The sequence below is a fragment of the Rhinatrema bivittatum genome, chromosome 13 (genome assembly GCF_901001135.1).
Source record: "Rhinatrema bivittatum chromosome 13, aRhiBiv1.1, whole genome shotgun sequence".
Lineage (NCBI taxonomy): Eukaryota > Metazoa > Chordata > Amphibia > Gymnophiona > Rhinatrematidae > Rhinatrema > Rhinatrema bivittatum.
This window is the reverse complement of record NC_042627.1, coordinates 35,079,988-35,096,661: the sequence shown is the minus strand read 5'-3', so window position 1 is coordinate 35,096,661 and position 16,674 is coordinate 35,079,988. Positions and strand designations below refer to the sequence as shown.

The window sequence follows — 16,674 nt, the reverse complement described above, 5'->3', positions numbered from 1 at the left end:
TCGATCCACAAGGCAAGAAGAGAAACCTGTCCCTCGGGCGGCGGGCGTAGCCGTTCTTTAAGATGTCTAGGACCCACTGGTCCGAAGTGATGTGAGCCCACTCCTCGTAAAAGTGAGAAATTCGTCCTCCGATCCGCGGAGTCGAGGAGTGGGCAGGCACAGCATCATTGAGTGGGCTTGGACGAGGCCCCCTGACTCGTCCCCTCCCGAGCGGGCCTGCAAGCGCGAAAGGAATGGGGCCAGGACTGTGATCTGGAAGACAGGGTCCGGGGTCCCTGCTGCTTGTAGCCGCGGTAGCGACGCTGCGCCCGGGAGCGGGATCTGGAAGGAGTAAAAGTCCTGAAATTCTGCTGTCAGTCCTCTGGCAGCTTGTGGACTGAGTTCTCCCCCAGAGATTTGATGATCTGGTCGAGGGCTTCACCGAAGAGGAACTTGCCCTTGAACGGAAGAGACCCAAGACTGGACTTGGAGGAGGTATCCGCCGACCAGTTGCGAAGCCATAGGAGGTGGCGTGCTGAAACCACGGAGACCATTGATCGCGGAACAAATCATACAAGGCGTCCGCCCCATAAGCTATTGCGGACTCTAGACGGTCCGCCTGTTTTGCTTCCTCGGCTGGCAAATCCTGGGAAGTCAGTAGCTGTTGAACCCAGCGGAGGCTTGCTCTCTGCGCCAGGAACTGCAGATGGCGGCGCTCATCCCCAAAGCCGAGACCTCAAATACCCACTTGAGGTAGACTTCCAGTTTCCTATCCTGAGTATCACGCAGGGCTGTGTCACCCGTCACCGGTATGGTCGTCCTCTTGGTCACTGCCGACACCGCCGAGTCCACCTTCGGGACCTTAATCAACTCCAGGAAATCCTCCGGTAGCAGATACAATTTGTCCATGGTGCGTCCGACCCTAAGGGATGTCTCGGGAGTATCCCACTCCTGGGCTAACAATTGTAGAAAGGTGCGATGAGTGGAAAAGCCCGGGAGAGAGGGCACAGACCGGCTAAGAGCGGTCCCCCTTCCTGGCAGAGGAGGTGACAACTGGGACCGGGGGCGCTGGCGGCTCTGGTGGAGGGTCGAGATCCAACTCCTGAAGGATCTGCGGGATAAGGTCCTCAAGCTCCTCCTTCCGAAAGATGCGTAGGACCCGCGGGTCATCGCACTCCAGTTGTGTCTCAGAGGTCGGCTCATCGGATGAGACGGGGGATCCCCCCCACACTTTGAGCCAGCCTGAGGATACAAACCAAATGAAAAAAAAAAGATCCTTCATGGAGGGGAAGCACCAGGTTCCCCTACTCACATCTGCTGGAGTCAGAGATATACTGGGCTCCTAGCGAGGGTGCACATGTTCTTATAGCAGCACCCTTCGAAGCCTTATTCTGACTCCATCTGCTGGACGGGGGACATAACCCACCGTCTGGACTGATCCTGGTACGTACAGGGAACCACCATCCTTTCTATAAAGAAAGACCTCCTTAGCTTAGGCCTCAGCATACCCCCTTTCACCCTCATCCCATGACACCTAATTTGTCTGCTTTTAGCCTCCTGTGCATCAATATTATGGCGGTATTCAAACACTACCAGATCTCTCCTATCCCACCTTTCCTCTATGATATATTTGTTTAGATTTTTAAGTCTGCATATGTTTTACAAGACTGAGCCTTGTTAGAAGCCTTCCTCCGGCTCAACACCCTCCTGATATCTTTTAGCAGCAATGGGTCTCTACAGCTGTACACAGTATGCTAAGTTAGTCGCACTAGGGATTTATACAGGGGCTTTTTTTTTTTTTTTTTTTTACTGTTGACCAGTCCTCGCTTTCTGCAACCAGGCAGCTTTCTGGCTTTGCTGTTGCCTTATCCACCTGTTTGGCCATCTTAAGATAATAAATGTTATAATGTAAATACAAACTGCACTAGGCAGTGTAGTAGTTTGTGGCTTACATCCTTTAACTCATTCTAAAAAATAAAAAATACCTATGACTTTTTGCACTGGTGGCTGATACCAGACTTTATGAAAAACTGACAGGTACCTTAAGCAAAAATGTGAATTGACATAATGAAAGTTATTGCATGATCAAGGACAAAAATCAAGATTTCTAACAGACTACCATTTTATTTCTATACAGAATTAGAAAAGTCAGACTGTTGTAACCTTAGTAATTGCTAACCTCTGGTACAACCTACTTGCCTTATCTAGTTATATTAACAGTATTAGATTTTTAGTGGCAGTGTAGTAGGAAATAGTTCCTGAGAGAATGAACCATGATTCTAATTCCCCCATTTCAGAATTTAAAAATGGACCTAGTAGTTTATTGCAGTTTATTGCAGTCTAACCATACAATTCTTGCCAGTATAGCACTGCAGTATCCTTATAGGTAGTATAGTGCTTCATCATTGTTTTCAACCCAATCTTACTCTCATGCTTAATGCTCCTACTGGATACTATACGACCATGTCTAGCAATGGATCAGAGGCCATGCTGAAGCCAGCTTGTAAAAGCTTGGGCCAAATGGCAAATAGTGTAGCACCAAAATTCAATTTTAAACAGTGCGTACTTGCATTAATCTCAACTGCAACTATTTTGCAGTTGAAAAGAAATGGAAAATTTTATTTTTTATTTTTATTTATTTAAAGGCTTTTTCTATGCCGACATTCATAAGGCACATCATGCCGGCTTACATTGAACTGAAAAAGTAAATACAAAGAACAAAAAAACCGAATCATGGTCATAGCAAAACAAGAAAGGTATAACAAAAGGCGAAATAAATATAAAGGAGGCATTATAAAACAGATATTAGAGCAATTAGGGCAGGGATGAAAGGGAAAAAGGGAACTTTATACAGTCAAAACAAAGTTATCTTAGCTAAGGATTCATGGAAGGGGAAGGTAGTGTACCAAAGAATCAGGGGAAAGGAAGAGGTTGGGAGGTGCTAGAGGTGGAGGGTGCGGGGGGGGGGGGGGGAAGGCTGGCTAGGGAAGGTCAGTAGCGAGAACTGTTTAGGCTAAGGTCTACGTTATGTTTGTATCGGGGTAGGCTTGCTTGAAGAGCCAGTTTTTGATTCCTTTTTTGAATTTGGTGAGAGACCGCTCTATACGGAGGGGGGCGGGGGAGCGAGTTCCAGAGGGAGGTATCAGCTATGGAGATAGCCCTTTCTCTGGTGAGGGACAGATGCGCAGACTTGAGGGAAGGGGTGTGTAGGGTGCCTGCATGGGCACTTCTATATGGGGCGGTTCGATGTGCAGAAGCGAGGCATTTCTTGAGCCAGGTGTGGTTGAATTTTGTGTAGTGAGCCAGTGAAGGATGGTCAAGGCTTTGTATTGAGATCAGAAGGCGATAGGTAGCCAGTGCAGTTCCTTTTAAATAGGGGTGATATGTTCAGTTTTGTGGGTATTTGTTATGACTCTGGCCATGGAGTTTTGGAGGATCTGGAGTGGCCTGATGGTGGAAGCCAGGAGGCCGAGTAAGTAGCAGGGGAGTTGCAGTAGTCCAGTTTTGCAAGCATAGTGGTCCTGAACTAACAGTGCGGAAGTCTTGAGCGTGGTTGTAAGGGTTTGAGTTTTCTGAGGACCTTATAGTTTGTAGAAAACCACCTTTGAGGAGGGAGTTGATGTTATGGTTTGAAATTTAGTTGATGGTCTTTGATGACACCCAGGTCTTTTACTGCTTGTAATTGGTGTGGTGTATTGGTTGTGTTTCTGTAGTGTAAGGTGGGTGCCATCAGGGTGTTGGAGACGATGAGTAGTTCCGTTTAGCTGCGTTCAGAGCTAAGTGGAGGTGGCTTAACATGGATGTTATGGAGGAGAGGCAAGATTCCCAGAAGATCATGGATTCATCATCATGGATTTTGGATCGGTATGAGAATCTGCACATCGGTCTGCGTATAAGAAAAATTTCAGTCCCAGGTTGGAGAGTAATTGGCAAAGTTGGTAGGAGGTAAATGTTAAACAAGGTGGATGATAGAGAGGAACCTTGGGGGACACCTTGTGCGATTGGGATGTGTGAGGATTGGTTTCTGTCAATTTTTACTATGTATTCTCTCTGGTTAAGATAGGAGGAAAACCAGGAGAGGGCGTTGCCAGCAATGCCTATTTCTGCCAGGCGGGTCAGTAGGATTTGGTGGATTAACGGTGTCGAAAGCTGCTGAGATGTCTAGGAGGGCGGCAAAGCAAGTAGGAGTTTCCATGGTCCAGGCCTTTGAGAATGGTATCTGTCATGGATAGTAAAGGGTTTCTGTGTTACGGGCTTTACGAAAGCCGAATTGTGCAGGGTGGAGGATGTTGAAGTCTTCTAGGAAATCGGAGAGTTGTTTTTTAACCACCCTTTCCATAATTTTAGAGATAAAAGGCAGGTTGGAAATCTGCCTGTAATTAGCTGGGTCCGAGGGGTCGAGGTTGTTTTTTTTTAGGAGGGGTCTTACTACAGCAAGTTTTTGAGGTGGGTCTGGGATGCTGCCATGTGTGATGGAGCAGTTGATAAGTTTCAGCGATGGGTTTTGAAATGGAAATGGAAAATACTCAATATAGGGAGGTGCACTGATTTTTTTTCATGTAGTTTATTTCATGTTAACTGAGTTCGTTTTTAAAATGGGTTGGGGGTGTTTATTTCGTGTTTCCTTAATTTCCCAGTTAATGTGCATTAACATGCCGTTAGTGCGCACTAACTATTGTTGGTACACACTAACTGAAAATGGTACAATAAGTTAGTGTCAATTGGGGAGCAGTTGGTTAGCTATAGGAATGGTTCTGTATTGCCACTGGCAGCCATGCTTGCAAAGTGGTGTTTGTGGGGGGGATGGCCAGGGCCTGGTAACAAGTGATGTAATAATACCATTAAGTTCTGTCAGCAAAAGCATGTATTGCAATGCATATTTTGAATTCACCAATCCCTTTGTATTTTAGGAAAGATGCCCTGGCATTTTGGGACAAGCATGCTTTGAATTACTCTGGTGTGTGTCTGTAGGGGGTGACAGGTATAGAGACAAAGGGGTGGTGACTGTGAGAGAGAGCAGTCTGGTGGGTGTGGCAGGTAACCTGTCACCCCAGTTATCCTCACACATAGCAGGCTGCCTCTCTCTCCACTGTCACCCATAGTTTCTCCAGTCACTTCCCCTCTCACCAGGACACCCCCCCCCCAACACAAAAAACAAGCTCTCTCTCACTAGACAAACAGAACCAGTCACCCCAGTCATTCTACCTTTCACCAGTCACCCCCACATCGACCAGCCTGCCTCTCACCACAGAACTAGTCTTTCTCCCAGCTATCACCTCTTACAGACACCCCAGTCACTCCCCCTCTCACCATTCATCCCCCACATACCGGGCTGTCTCTCTCCTCACCAGTCACCACCTCAAACCCCTACATGACACACCATATAGTCATCCTGGTCACTCCCCTTCTTACCAGTCACCATCCCAACCAGTCATCACCCCCAACCAGTCTCTCCTCCACCTGTCACCCCATACATTCAATGCAGTCCCTTCCCCACTCACCCAGTCACCCCCTCCACCCAAACACACACCAGGGGAATTCAAAGTATGCATGTCCCAAAATGCCAAGGCCCTTTCCTAAAATACAAAGGGATTGGAAAATTTAAAATATGCATTTGCATTACATGCTTTTGCTGACTAGAACTTAATAGTATATTATATCACTGTTAGTTTATATTTGTACTAGGTACTGGCCATATTCCCACAAACACCACCTTGCAACCTTGGAAATACAAACAAGTAACTAAGGACACAGCCAATGGGAATGCAGAACCATACCTCTAGCTAACAACTGCTCCCCCATTGACACTAACTTAGTGCACACTAACTGCAAATGTTAACAACACCACAAAATAATTTTTTACAAAATAATTTTTTGTTTTGTGGCGCTCCCGAAACACAATGAAATAGGCAATTTCATTGCCATTGCCTATTTCGTTTAAAACAAATATATATCCCTATACTCAATGCTGAACTCTCTTTATAGAATGTATCTGATTTCCTTTTACAACACTATATAGAGTACAGTGCATTGCATAAAGCTTGCTCTGCAACTCTATCCTTGCATAGCCATTTTTTTCACGTGTTTCTCATTTTACTTAAATCTCCAAAATTTCTACAGCTATCCATGGAAATTCCCAGGCAGTACTTGAATAGTATGTAGATAACAGGCCCATGGCTTTTTCCTTATTTTGAGACAGTCCATTTGTGAGTTCTGCAGTAGCTTTTCTGGTCATGCTGAGGGAACAACGGAGCTGCTGAGTCAAGCTTGCATGAGGCCAGACCACTCCAGGCACATGGATTATGCCTACCAAGCAGCAGATAGAGACAAAGGTTAACAGGTTTGCTGATGTCACCTTGATAAGCTCCTGTTATTTTTTCAGCCTCCCAGTATTTTGTCACAAGCAAGCAGCTGGCTAAAAAAGACTGGCAAAGCGATTTAGAGGAGCAGCCCCTGAGGTGAAAGTCCTGTATTCTCTTTTTCTCAGTTGAGTATTTAACAGATTAGCTCCTGAAAATGAGTTTTCTACTTCCTCCCTTGGTTGAGCACAGCCCTAGAGCAGGGGGCTTCCAAATTCTGGATCAGGTCTGCTATGAACCACCACCTTCCCTCTGCTTTAGGTTCTCCTCTCTTCTCTTTAGTAAGCTCTCCTCTAGCAAAAGAAAAAAAAAATAGGAAAGGGTTTTTTGCCTTCCTCTCCTTTATGCACTGAACAAGTTCACAGGAGGGCAAAGTTAAAAAAGAAAAAGAAGCAAACAAAGCAGCTTTGGTCAGCAGTAGTTTTTATTTTTTGGTGTGGAAGTGAGAGAGATTCTGGTTATTTGGCTCTGTAGTGTATTTCGGCTCAAGTCCAGAAAGGAAGAGCAATGTCAATTCCCTTGGAGCGCAGGAAGAAGCCACACTTCATGCAGCATCAGGAATGTGTAGAGAAGGGAGGAGAAGGTTTGGTCACATGTGCTAGAAGGAAGGATCTTTGACATATTCTAGACCTAACTCAGGTCAACAAGCCCATTAAGAGTACTTTTTGTCAAGATAGAGATCTTAAAGGTTTGTCTTGGTGACAGTGAGGCAAGGAGAATTCTTAATGGGTCCTAGTTGTGACAGGAAATGTACCTTAAAATGCACCTACACATCCCCATTCAGGAAGCTCTGCAAAAGTGTCGGGGGGGGGGGGGGGGGATGTTTTCAGTTTCTGGCCCTTCCCTCTGGCGTGTCTACGGCCCCAAATCTTTTCTCCATTGTCAGAGTAGTAATGGCAGTGCCCAGCACAGAGAGAGGCTTCTGGTTTATCCATATCTGAATGACTGACTCAATTTGTGTGAAGTAATAAACCGTGACTTTGAAGTTTACTGCAAGAGCATACTGGTTTGCACTAAACATACTGTCGGAACACGGTTGTCATTTATAATCACACAAATCTGCTGAGTTTTTAGGTCAAATACTTTGCAAGCCACTGTATCATTTCCTGAGTGGGATCAGGGTTGCATGTAGCAGAACTGGTAGGTCTGTAGTTATCCAAGCAGAGAGGCATGTAAAAAGATCTCTCCATCACATTTTAGTAGGAATAGAGAAGGTACAAGCAATCCTCTGTTACAACAGGCTGGATCTTGGAAGATACAGTCTGTTCCAGGAGGTTGTTCTCCCGATTGTGCCCAAATGGAAGTAGCAGTGATGGACTTTTTGGCAGTCATTGGCAATGCATAGGAGGTTCATCGGAGTGTGGGAAGTCCTGATTCAAGTATGGCCAGTTCAGGTTTTCTTTAGATTCCTTCCATACCCTCTGGTGGGTAGTCTTGCAGAAGATTCAGGCATATGGGGGGGGGGGGGGGGGGCAATGATGATGTTAGCTCTCAGGTGGTCAATGTATAATCCTGCTGATTTAGTGAGAATGCTGGACAAGATTCACCATGGTTGCATTTAAGACAGGAGCTACTGTTCAGGACTGGAGTTTTCACGAGACTCTGTTTTATCTTTCAGCTTAGCCCTTAGGAGGGCTCATCCATCAGCAATGGATATTCTCAGGTTGTAAATTTCCTTTTGTGGTCCAAGAAAGTTTCCATATCCTTGGAGTAATGTGAAAGCATTTTTAGGACTGGTATTGGGTTAAGAAGACATTGCTAGAGGATCTTGAGTATCAGTTATCTTAAGAGTTTTTGCAGGGGGTTTGGTTAAGGGTTGTGCCTTACTTTCTTGTAGGTGCAGGTGGCAGCTAGTCCTGTTATGGAGGTCGGTTGTTGGGCAGACCTTGATAGTCTCATTTGGCAGTGTCTTGAACTTCATTTACTCAAAGAAGCATTTAAGCTTCTGAGCGAGGGATTAAGAACATAAGAATTGCCATGCAGGGTCAGACTAAGGGTCCATCAAGCCCAGCATCCTGTTTCCAACAGAGGCCAAACCAGGCCACAAGGAACCTGGCAATTACCCAAACACTAAGAAGATCCCATGCCACTGATGCAATTAATAGCAGTGGCTATTCCCTAAGTAATTTGATTAATAGCCGTTAATGGACTTCTCCTCCAAGAACTTATCTAAACCTTTTTTGAACCCAGCTACCACTAACCACATCCTCTGGCAACAATTCCAGAGCTTTATTGTGCGTTGAGTGAAAAATAATTTTCTCTGATTAGTCTTAAATGTGCTACTTGCTAACTTCATGGAATGCCTCTTAGTCCTTCTATTATTTGAAAGTGTAATAACCGATTCACATCTACCCGTTCAAGACCTCTCATGATCTTAAAAGACCTCTATCATATCCCCCCTCAGCCGTCTCTTCTCCAAGCTGAACAGCCTTAACCTCTTCAGCCTTTCCTCATAGGGGAGCTGTTCCATCTCCTTTATCATTTTGGTTGCCCTCTCTGTACCTTCTCCATCGCAACTATATCTTTTTTGAGATACGGCGACCAGAATTGAACACAGTATTCCAGGTGCGGTCTCCACATGGAGGCAATATAGAGGCATTATGACATTTTCCATTTTATTAACCATTCCCTTCCTAATAATTCCTAACATTGTTTGCTTTTTGACTGCTGCAGCACACTGAGCTGACGATTTTTGAAGTATTATCCACTATAATGCCTAGATCTTTTTCCTGGGTGGTAGTTCCTAATATGGAAACTAACATCGTGTAACTACAGTAAGGGTTATTTTTTCCCTATATGCAACACCTTGCACTTGTCCACATTAAATTTCATCTGCCATTTGGATGCCCAATCTTCCAGTCTTGCAAGGTCCTCCTGTAATGTCTCACAATCCGCTTGTGATTTAACTATACTGAATAATTTTGTATCATCGCAAATTTGATAACCTCACTCATCGTATTCCTTTCCAGATCATTTATATATATATTGAAAAGCACCGGTCCAAGTACAGATCCCTGAGGCACTCCACTGTTTACCCTTTTCCACTGAGAAAATTGACCATTTAATCCTACTCTGTTTCCTGTCTTTAACCCAGTTTGTAATCACGAAAGGACATCGCCTCCTATCCCATGACTTTTTAGTTTTCTTCGAAGCCTCTCATGAGGGACTTTGTCAAATGCCTTCTGAAAATCCAAATACATTACCTCTACCGGTTCACCTCCATCCACATGTTTATTAACCCCCTCAAAAAATGAAGCAGACTTGCTAGGCAAGACCTCCCTTGGGTAAATCCATGTTGCTTAAGCTGCTTACTCTTAAGGCAGTATTTTCTAGTAGCAATCTGTTCTGCTAAACAATTCATCAGAGCGGGTTCTTTGGACAAGGTGCTGTGGTTCACATGATTTCTTGCTCCTGCTAAAATGGTTTCACATTCTTTTCATCTTATCCAGATGGTTTCTCTCTTTCTTTCAAAGGGTCTTGAGTGGAGAAGAGTAAGCTCAAAGGGTCAGAGTAACTACAAAGGCATCAAAGCCTGTTGGAGCAAAGAAGTGATGAGTTAGGTTTCCAGATCCAACAGACAGACATTTCCAGGGTGCAGGTGACTTCATGGACAGGACTTCACCCAGTGTCATTATTGAATATTGATTAGAGTGGCGTCCTGGTCCTCTTTCCAGAGTCAGGGAAGCGGCTTCCTCTGTTTTGGAAGTTTTGAGTGTGGGCTTGGCAGTGTCCTATCCAGTAGAATACTAGCTTGGGTACTTCCCATGCATCTGGAGTGACCTGGCTAAATGAAGAGGAAGGAAATTGGAGTTCATACCTGAATTTCCTTTTCTTGAGACAAAGGACCCTTCCCATGTTCTGTGGAATGTATTATTTTACCAGATTCATTTTCAGAATAACTGCTTGTTATTGTTGCGATGTCTCCTGTATTTTTTCCCTTGGAAGTCCTCTGTTTTTTGTTTAGGGATGAGGGAAACGTTTATTGTTATTAAAATGTTTATTAGCTAGTTACAAAGAATACTGGCAAGCTGAGGTCAGGATGAGAGCCTAAGGGGTGATTAACAACCTGTAAATTTCTGTCACCATCTAATGGTTGGCAGACAAAGCACATGTCTGGACTGGGCTGGCTGGACTCAAGAAAAGGAAATTATCTGGTAAGAACTAATTTCTCCTTGCTTTAACAGTTGAAGACCTACCGACCTACAGCTTACAGTTTAGGAGAGTATTACTTTTAGTCCCTGGAACATTAGTTGAAACTGAATATTTGATCTGATCTGGCATATGGGCTCAAACTTTTCTTCAATATCTGATAGTTACTTCTCTTTGTCACAATAAAAACAATTACAGTCAGACTTTCAGCATAGTAACAATAATCCTGATTATCCAGGCACCGAAATCCTGACTCTTAAATTGTCTTTTCCATTTTCTTCCTCCTTCATCTTCAAGTACCTCGCCCGAGATAGCACACCTAAGCAGCTCTAAGGAGCTCTTGCTGGCTGGAGAAGTGCCTCTTCCAAAGCATGTCCTCCTCACCACTCTTTCTTCTTCAACTGATGGGGGGTGGGAGGAGATCTTTTTATCCTGTTTTTTTACTTACTGAATGAAATATATAATTTTATTCAGGCATTTGATATTTATCACTTGATTAAGTATGGTACTAGCTGAATAGTAACATTTGAATTTGGAATGATCCTATTGTCACATACTGTTCAAAATGCACATATACTTTCATATGGTGTCTTGCATACAAACCAAGCACCTTTCGTATAGCCAGCACACATTTATTTACTATTGAATAACTAGTGAAATAGTTCTTGTTTGAAGATTTGTTTATGGATAGAAACAGCAGACAGAATGGTTGTAGAAAGATGGTGAACTTTATTTGTTTCAAAGGCCCACGGTTCCTTCACATTCCCAACCACTCAGTGACAGGATTCAGAATGTTTCCATCAATTCTACTTTAAGTAACAGTCATCAGTAGGCACATAGGTTTTAGTTTAATATAAAATAGAATACTTCAGCCTAGCAATTGTTCTTTACTGCTATCAGAAGCTATTGCTAAATGGAAACAGCTACCTGTTGTCTTGTTCTAGATACAAGTAGAAAGCTTTATCTTTTTATGAACTAAAGTTAAGGTTCTTGGTATATTTTCCAGCAGAGATATAGCTTACTAGAAAGACCCTTTGCATCTTACAGCTGTTGCACTGAAACCACAGCATGGTTTTAGCAGAACTCCACTGATTTCATCTGTGAATTGTAAGCTAGAATTAAAGTTAATTGGTTTTTTTTTTTGGTTTTTTTTTTAACATGGCAACAACTTATGACCGACACCACTGCACTATGCAGCAGCTACAGGCATTATTTTATACTTGGCCCATCTTTTGTAATGATAGTCCATGTTCAGATGTTGGCAGCTTTTCCTACTGTGAAAATAAAACTAACAATCATCTTATAACATCAGCCAAGTGAAAACCAGAACAGTACAGACATACAAAAAACAAGTTTAGTAAGACTATAATAAATCAAAGTATTAATAGTACCTGCAAAAAGAAAAGAAAACCAAACCGAATTGTTATTAGCTGCATTATAACCAGGTTAGTGGCTATCCAATACATCAGGTTTCAGGACAATCTGTGCATGTGCAATTAAACTATGTGCAAATCTGCAGCAGTTATAGGATTAAAATTTAAAAATATATTATAATGGTAGATAACTTTGCTATTTTGATTTCCATTTCTGGGAACCTATATTCACAGTAAAGGAAATTTCTCATGTTTTCAAAAAGGGCGACTCTTAAGGTCTAGCTAAGGTGAAAGTACACACTTGGCTGGAAACTAATTTATCTATTTTTAAAACATTTTGCTGGTCACACTTCTTAAAAGCCAGGATCTGTAAATGCCAGATAGAAACTGCTTGTCTGACCTCTTCACTTGAATGGGTAGAAGCCAATATGAATGGCTACTTCTAGCAAAAATAAGAGCTCTTTTAAGAGTATGCATTTATGTCAGGAAATTTGGAAATGGAGATTGAGTAGCTTAAGAAGACCGCAGAGACTTTAAGATAGGAAAAAAAACAAAACAAGGAGGTAGGGTAGGATGCTGGTCTGACCTGGCCAAGAGGCAGTATAGCATTAATAGCTCACTAGAGCCAATTAAGACATGTTTGTAAAATAAGTTACGCTCCTGAGGTTCTGAACCTTTTCAGAGTTCTTGGTCTACAGAATTATTCTTAATGTCACCTGTACATGCAAAAAGCTCACCTTGAAAGCTATACCTCTGGGAGGGGGACAGTTTTTTGTTTTAAAAATAGGGGAAGTGAAGGGAAACTACCTGTTAGCTTTCATTCTAGAGCTAGTTACAGCTTGGCAAAGGTCCGCTAGGGCACTGAAAATGGCCAATACTGAAAGCAACAGGACAATAAAAACACTAATTGAAAAGGGCATTTGTTAATCTATACAAATAATTAGAAATGCTTTCCTACCAAAAGATATGATATGCCTTGTGCAGAAATATCAATGGAAATGTATTTTCTGAAAAACATTTTCCATAATTGAAAGAAAATAAGCACAACTTCATAGATTCATACCATAACTTTCTGCAATACATTTGAAAGAACTAACACACCATATTTTAACAGTTTATGTAAATTTCTGGAACCTTAGAAGTCCATCGGTTGATTAAACAATGTTGTATGTGATGTGAATTACTATTTATTCAATGGGTAGGGGCTACAGGCTTTATAAAGACTACAACAAACACGCATGTACTTTTTCTACCCATTATTTTATATTCTGCGTACCTAACCTAAAACAAAAACACCCTTTATGACTGCTTGACAACATAGTGGTAATGAAATGGGCAGTATTATTTTTGTACACATTAAAACTCAGTTTACGGGCTAATTAAAAATATTTTTTCCACTGAAAATAAAGCTTTAGAGCATGCCACTTTTGTGCTGACATTAGGCAACACCATCCAAGGTCTTGTGACATAACTTCAAGAGAATGTAAACTGAACAAGAATCTAAAAGTCACAGATCCAATATGCGGATAATTCAACAGTTTCATGATTATAAATTCATTTTTCACTGGAAGAATGCTAAGTATGATTCCATGATCTTTTAAAAGACATGGCTTTTTTTTTTTGGGGGGGGGGGGGTTGTCACTGAATTAGGATATGAAAATTTTTACAATGCAAATCTAATGTTAATATACTAGTCAAAAGAAAATGTACTTTCCCCAACATATACAAATTTTAACATGACTTCATTTCAATGAAAGGCACTTCTAAGGCTATAATACATCATTATCTACAATAAAGACTTTACAGTTACAGTGCATAACATTTGAAAGATTTCCTATGAACTAAAGGCAAGCTCATGATAAAGTGTTTTTGTATAGCCCTAACTAATACGCACCAATACAAATGAGTTAACTGGTGAAAAACTGAGATGCTAATATCAGAAAAAGTTAGCATGGTATATTAATTTATATCTAAAAATTTTCAAATTAAAAATCTTGAAAAGTAATCACAAGTGATTAATTTTCAATTCCCTCCGTTGCTCTGTCATCATCTTGCTTTAGTGGGTAATCTGACAATGGATCAGCAGTTGGGGAAGAAACACATTGCAAACCAAATGGTTTGGTTTCTTTCAGCCAAAACCTTTAAAATGAGTGGAACCTGTCAGCCTAAAATTATAGAATATCAGCAAACTAACTAATTAGATATGGCAAGTTATACAGTAACTAGTTCACCTCTCCCTTGGGGGAAAAAATTGTGCGACTGAAGCTAGATTCATCTGTGCAATCTCTAATGTAGTTAGTAGTATATGAAAATTATAGTTTCAGATGCAAAAGTTATCAGTGTTAATTTAAGAAAACATATTGACCTACAGTTAAGCAAATCTGTCTCCAAAATGTTTTGTATTATGGCCAAATTAGTCCTCATTTGCAAGTGTTTCAGTGGACAGCCATATTTTGGCACCACTTAAAATTTGCTTAAAGGTGTCCCCAGAATACTCCGTCGACCAAAGGTTCCCAACTGGAGAAAATGGAATGAAGACGAGAGGAACTCTGGGCTCACAGAAGTGCCATTCTGTCCCTCAGCTCTGAAGTACATCCTGCTGTGTTCCAGTTCTGGGCAGTTAACTTGTAAAGAAGGGCTACTCCTGTATTGTCGAAGACTTCTGTTCAGCATTCTATCTCATCTGCTAGTAAAGAGATTTTGTGGAAGGCAGTGATGAAGCCACCTGAACTTATCTGTGCCTCTGGAATCCAGCGGAGGGTAGCACAGTTTCCACAATCGTATGTGCGTTCCGTAGAGACGAGGGAGAATTACACCATGCAGGTTCACAGGCTTGGAAAACCAGTCTCTAAAATATTGCTCCATAGCATTGAGTTGGTTCTCACTTTGCTGAATGAAGTCTGGTTTCAGTTTAAGTATCAGTGAGTTTCTCCTTGGAAAAAGACTCCTTTTCATTGATAATCCCATTCTTTAATGAGGGGGGCATTCCTCGTAAAGTTGAGCTGTAGTTCTGATGAAAAAGAAGGGGGAAAAAGTGGAACACTTTAGGCCTTTTTCATGTTGGATTAACATGCACCCCAAGAAAAAGTCAAGAGTTTTAAATTTGACAAGGGAAGGAAAAATTAGAGCGAAAAGAGAAGTATGCAAAAGTTGAGGGCAGAGATAAAATGATAGGAAAAGTGAAAAATGTTTTTTTGGGAGGTTTTTTGGCAGGGAGTGAGGGAAAGGGGAAATGGTAGGAAAAAGCTGCTGCACATATATATAGAAAGAGGAACAGCTACTACACAGTAAGAATACTTAAAAAAAAAAAAGTAGTGGCTAAACAGTTTCTCTTTATGTTGATATACCCCAATATTTCTTACTTCTTACATCAAAAATAACATACGCAAGGCTGTTTTCCATATTAACTCAAACGTACATTTTTAAATGTGAAAAGGACATCAAAACAGACCAAAGGACTGCTTCACACCTTTGACTTTATGCCCTGACCATCATTGCCCTTAGTGTCCCAAGTTTTCAAAAAACCAATTTGTGCCCGAAACATTCTTAGATCAATTTATAACGTCCCAGCAACCGAACAAACAACCAAAATACACAATCTACTAATATCGGATTAAAGCTAGCCAGGGAACTTTTTCCTGGCTAACCTGCTGCCCACACCACTGAAATTTGGCCTCTTACTAGTCTGAATTCTAGTACATGTGGTTTTGGGTAGCAGTGAACACAGCTGCACACTGGTTCACCAGCTAAAACAGTCCCAGGAGCTGGGCTTCTCCTTGTTTGCTTTGAAATAATAACCCTATGGATATGTATTGAACAGTACTGCACTTTGTTGCCACACATTCTCTTTTGTGAGCATTCACCTACAGGTGTGTGTTTACACTGCTTTTGTAGTGTAAAAAACAAATGGCACCATACTTTTGCCTGCCTTGCTACCCTGTTAATCAGCACAGGGCCTTGTTCAGAAAGCTGAACCAAACGAGATGGCTAGCAAGATTATGTAGGGCTGAGAGAGAATGCTCCTGAATGCAAGGTTAAAAATACCATATTTCTCGCTCCATAAGAGTTTCCACCCCCCCAAAAGTGGGGGGAAAATGACTGTGCATCTTATGGAGCGAATATTAAAAAAAAACAAAACAAAAAAAAACTACAACCAATGTTTATTTTGTCCCCATTCCAACCCTTTAAATTTAATTAACTACAAGCCCCCACCCTCCTGACCCCCCTCCCCAAAGACTTGCCAAAAGTCCCTGGTGGTCCAGCGGGGGTCCAGAGCGATCTCCTGCACCCGGGCCGTCAGCTGCCAGTATTCAAAATAGTGCCGATAGCCTTTGCCCTTACTATGTCACAGGAGCTACAGGTGCCATTGGTCGGCCCCTGTCACATGGTAGGAGCACAAGTGCTATCGGCGCTATTTGAATACTGGCAGCCGACGGCCCGGGTGCAAGAGATCGCTCTGGACCCCCGCTGGACCACCAGGGACTTTTGGCAAGTCTTGGGGGGGGGGGGGGTGGTTGTAGTTAATGAAATTTAAAGGGTTGGGATGGGAATGGGGACAAAAAAAACATTTTATGCCCTACCCTAATTTGCTCCATAAGTCGCACAGATGCCCGGGAACAGAGCCGGTTTAGCACACCATTTTTTTTATTTTTTTTTTTATTTTCCCACTCTGAATCCTAGGTGAGTCTTATGGAATGAAAAATACGGTAAGTGTGCAACTCCATGGGAGGGATGAGGAGTGTGGAAAAAGAGGTTGCGTGTCCTATACACTTAACCAGGAAAAGAAGAGAAGTGTTGAGAATGCCGTACCCCTT

General features: G+C 42.2%; 1 protein-coding gene across 1 annotated transcript in view; it reads right to left on the bottom strand.

Annotated features, from left to right (window-relative positions):
- Positions 1–11,556: 11,556 nt before the first annotated feature.
- Positions 11,557–16,674, bottom strand: part of MTMR10 (myotubularin related protein 10) — a 144,446-nt gene continuing 139,328 nt past the window's right edge. Inside the window, 5 exon segments of the mRNA XM_029575968.1 lie at positions 11,557–14,326; positions 14,329–14,532; positions 14,535–14,619; positions 14,621–14,803; positions 14,805–14,870. Of these exon segments, the coding sequence (XP_029431828.1) occupies positions 14,274–14,326; positions 14,329–14,532; positions 14,535–14,619; positions 14,621–14,803; positions 14,805–14,870 (591 nt within the window). The 3' untranslated portion in view covers positions 11,557–14,273.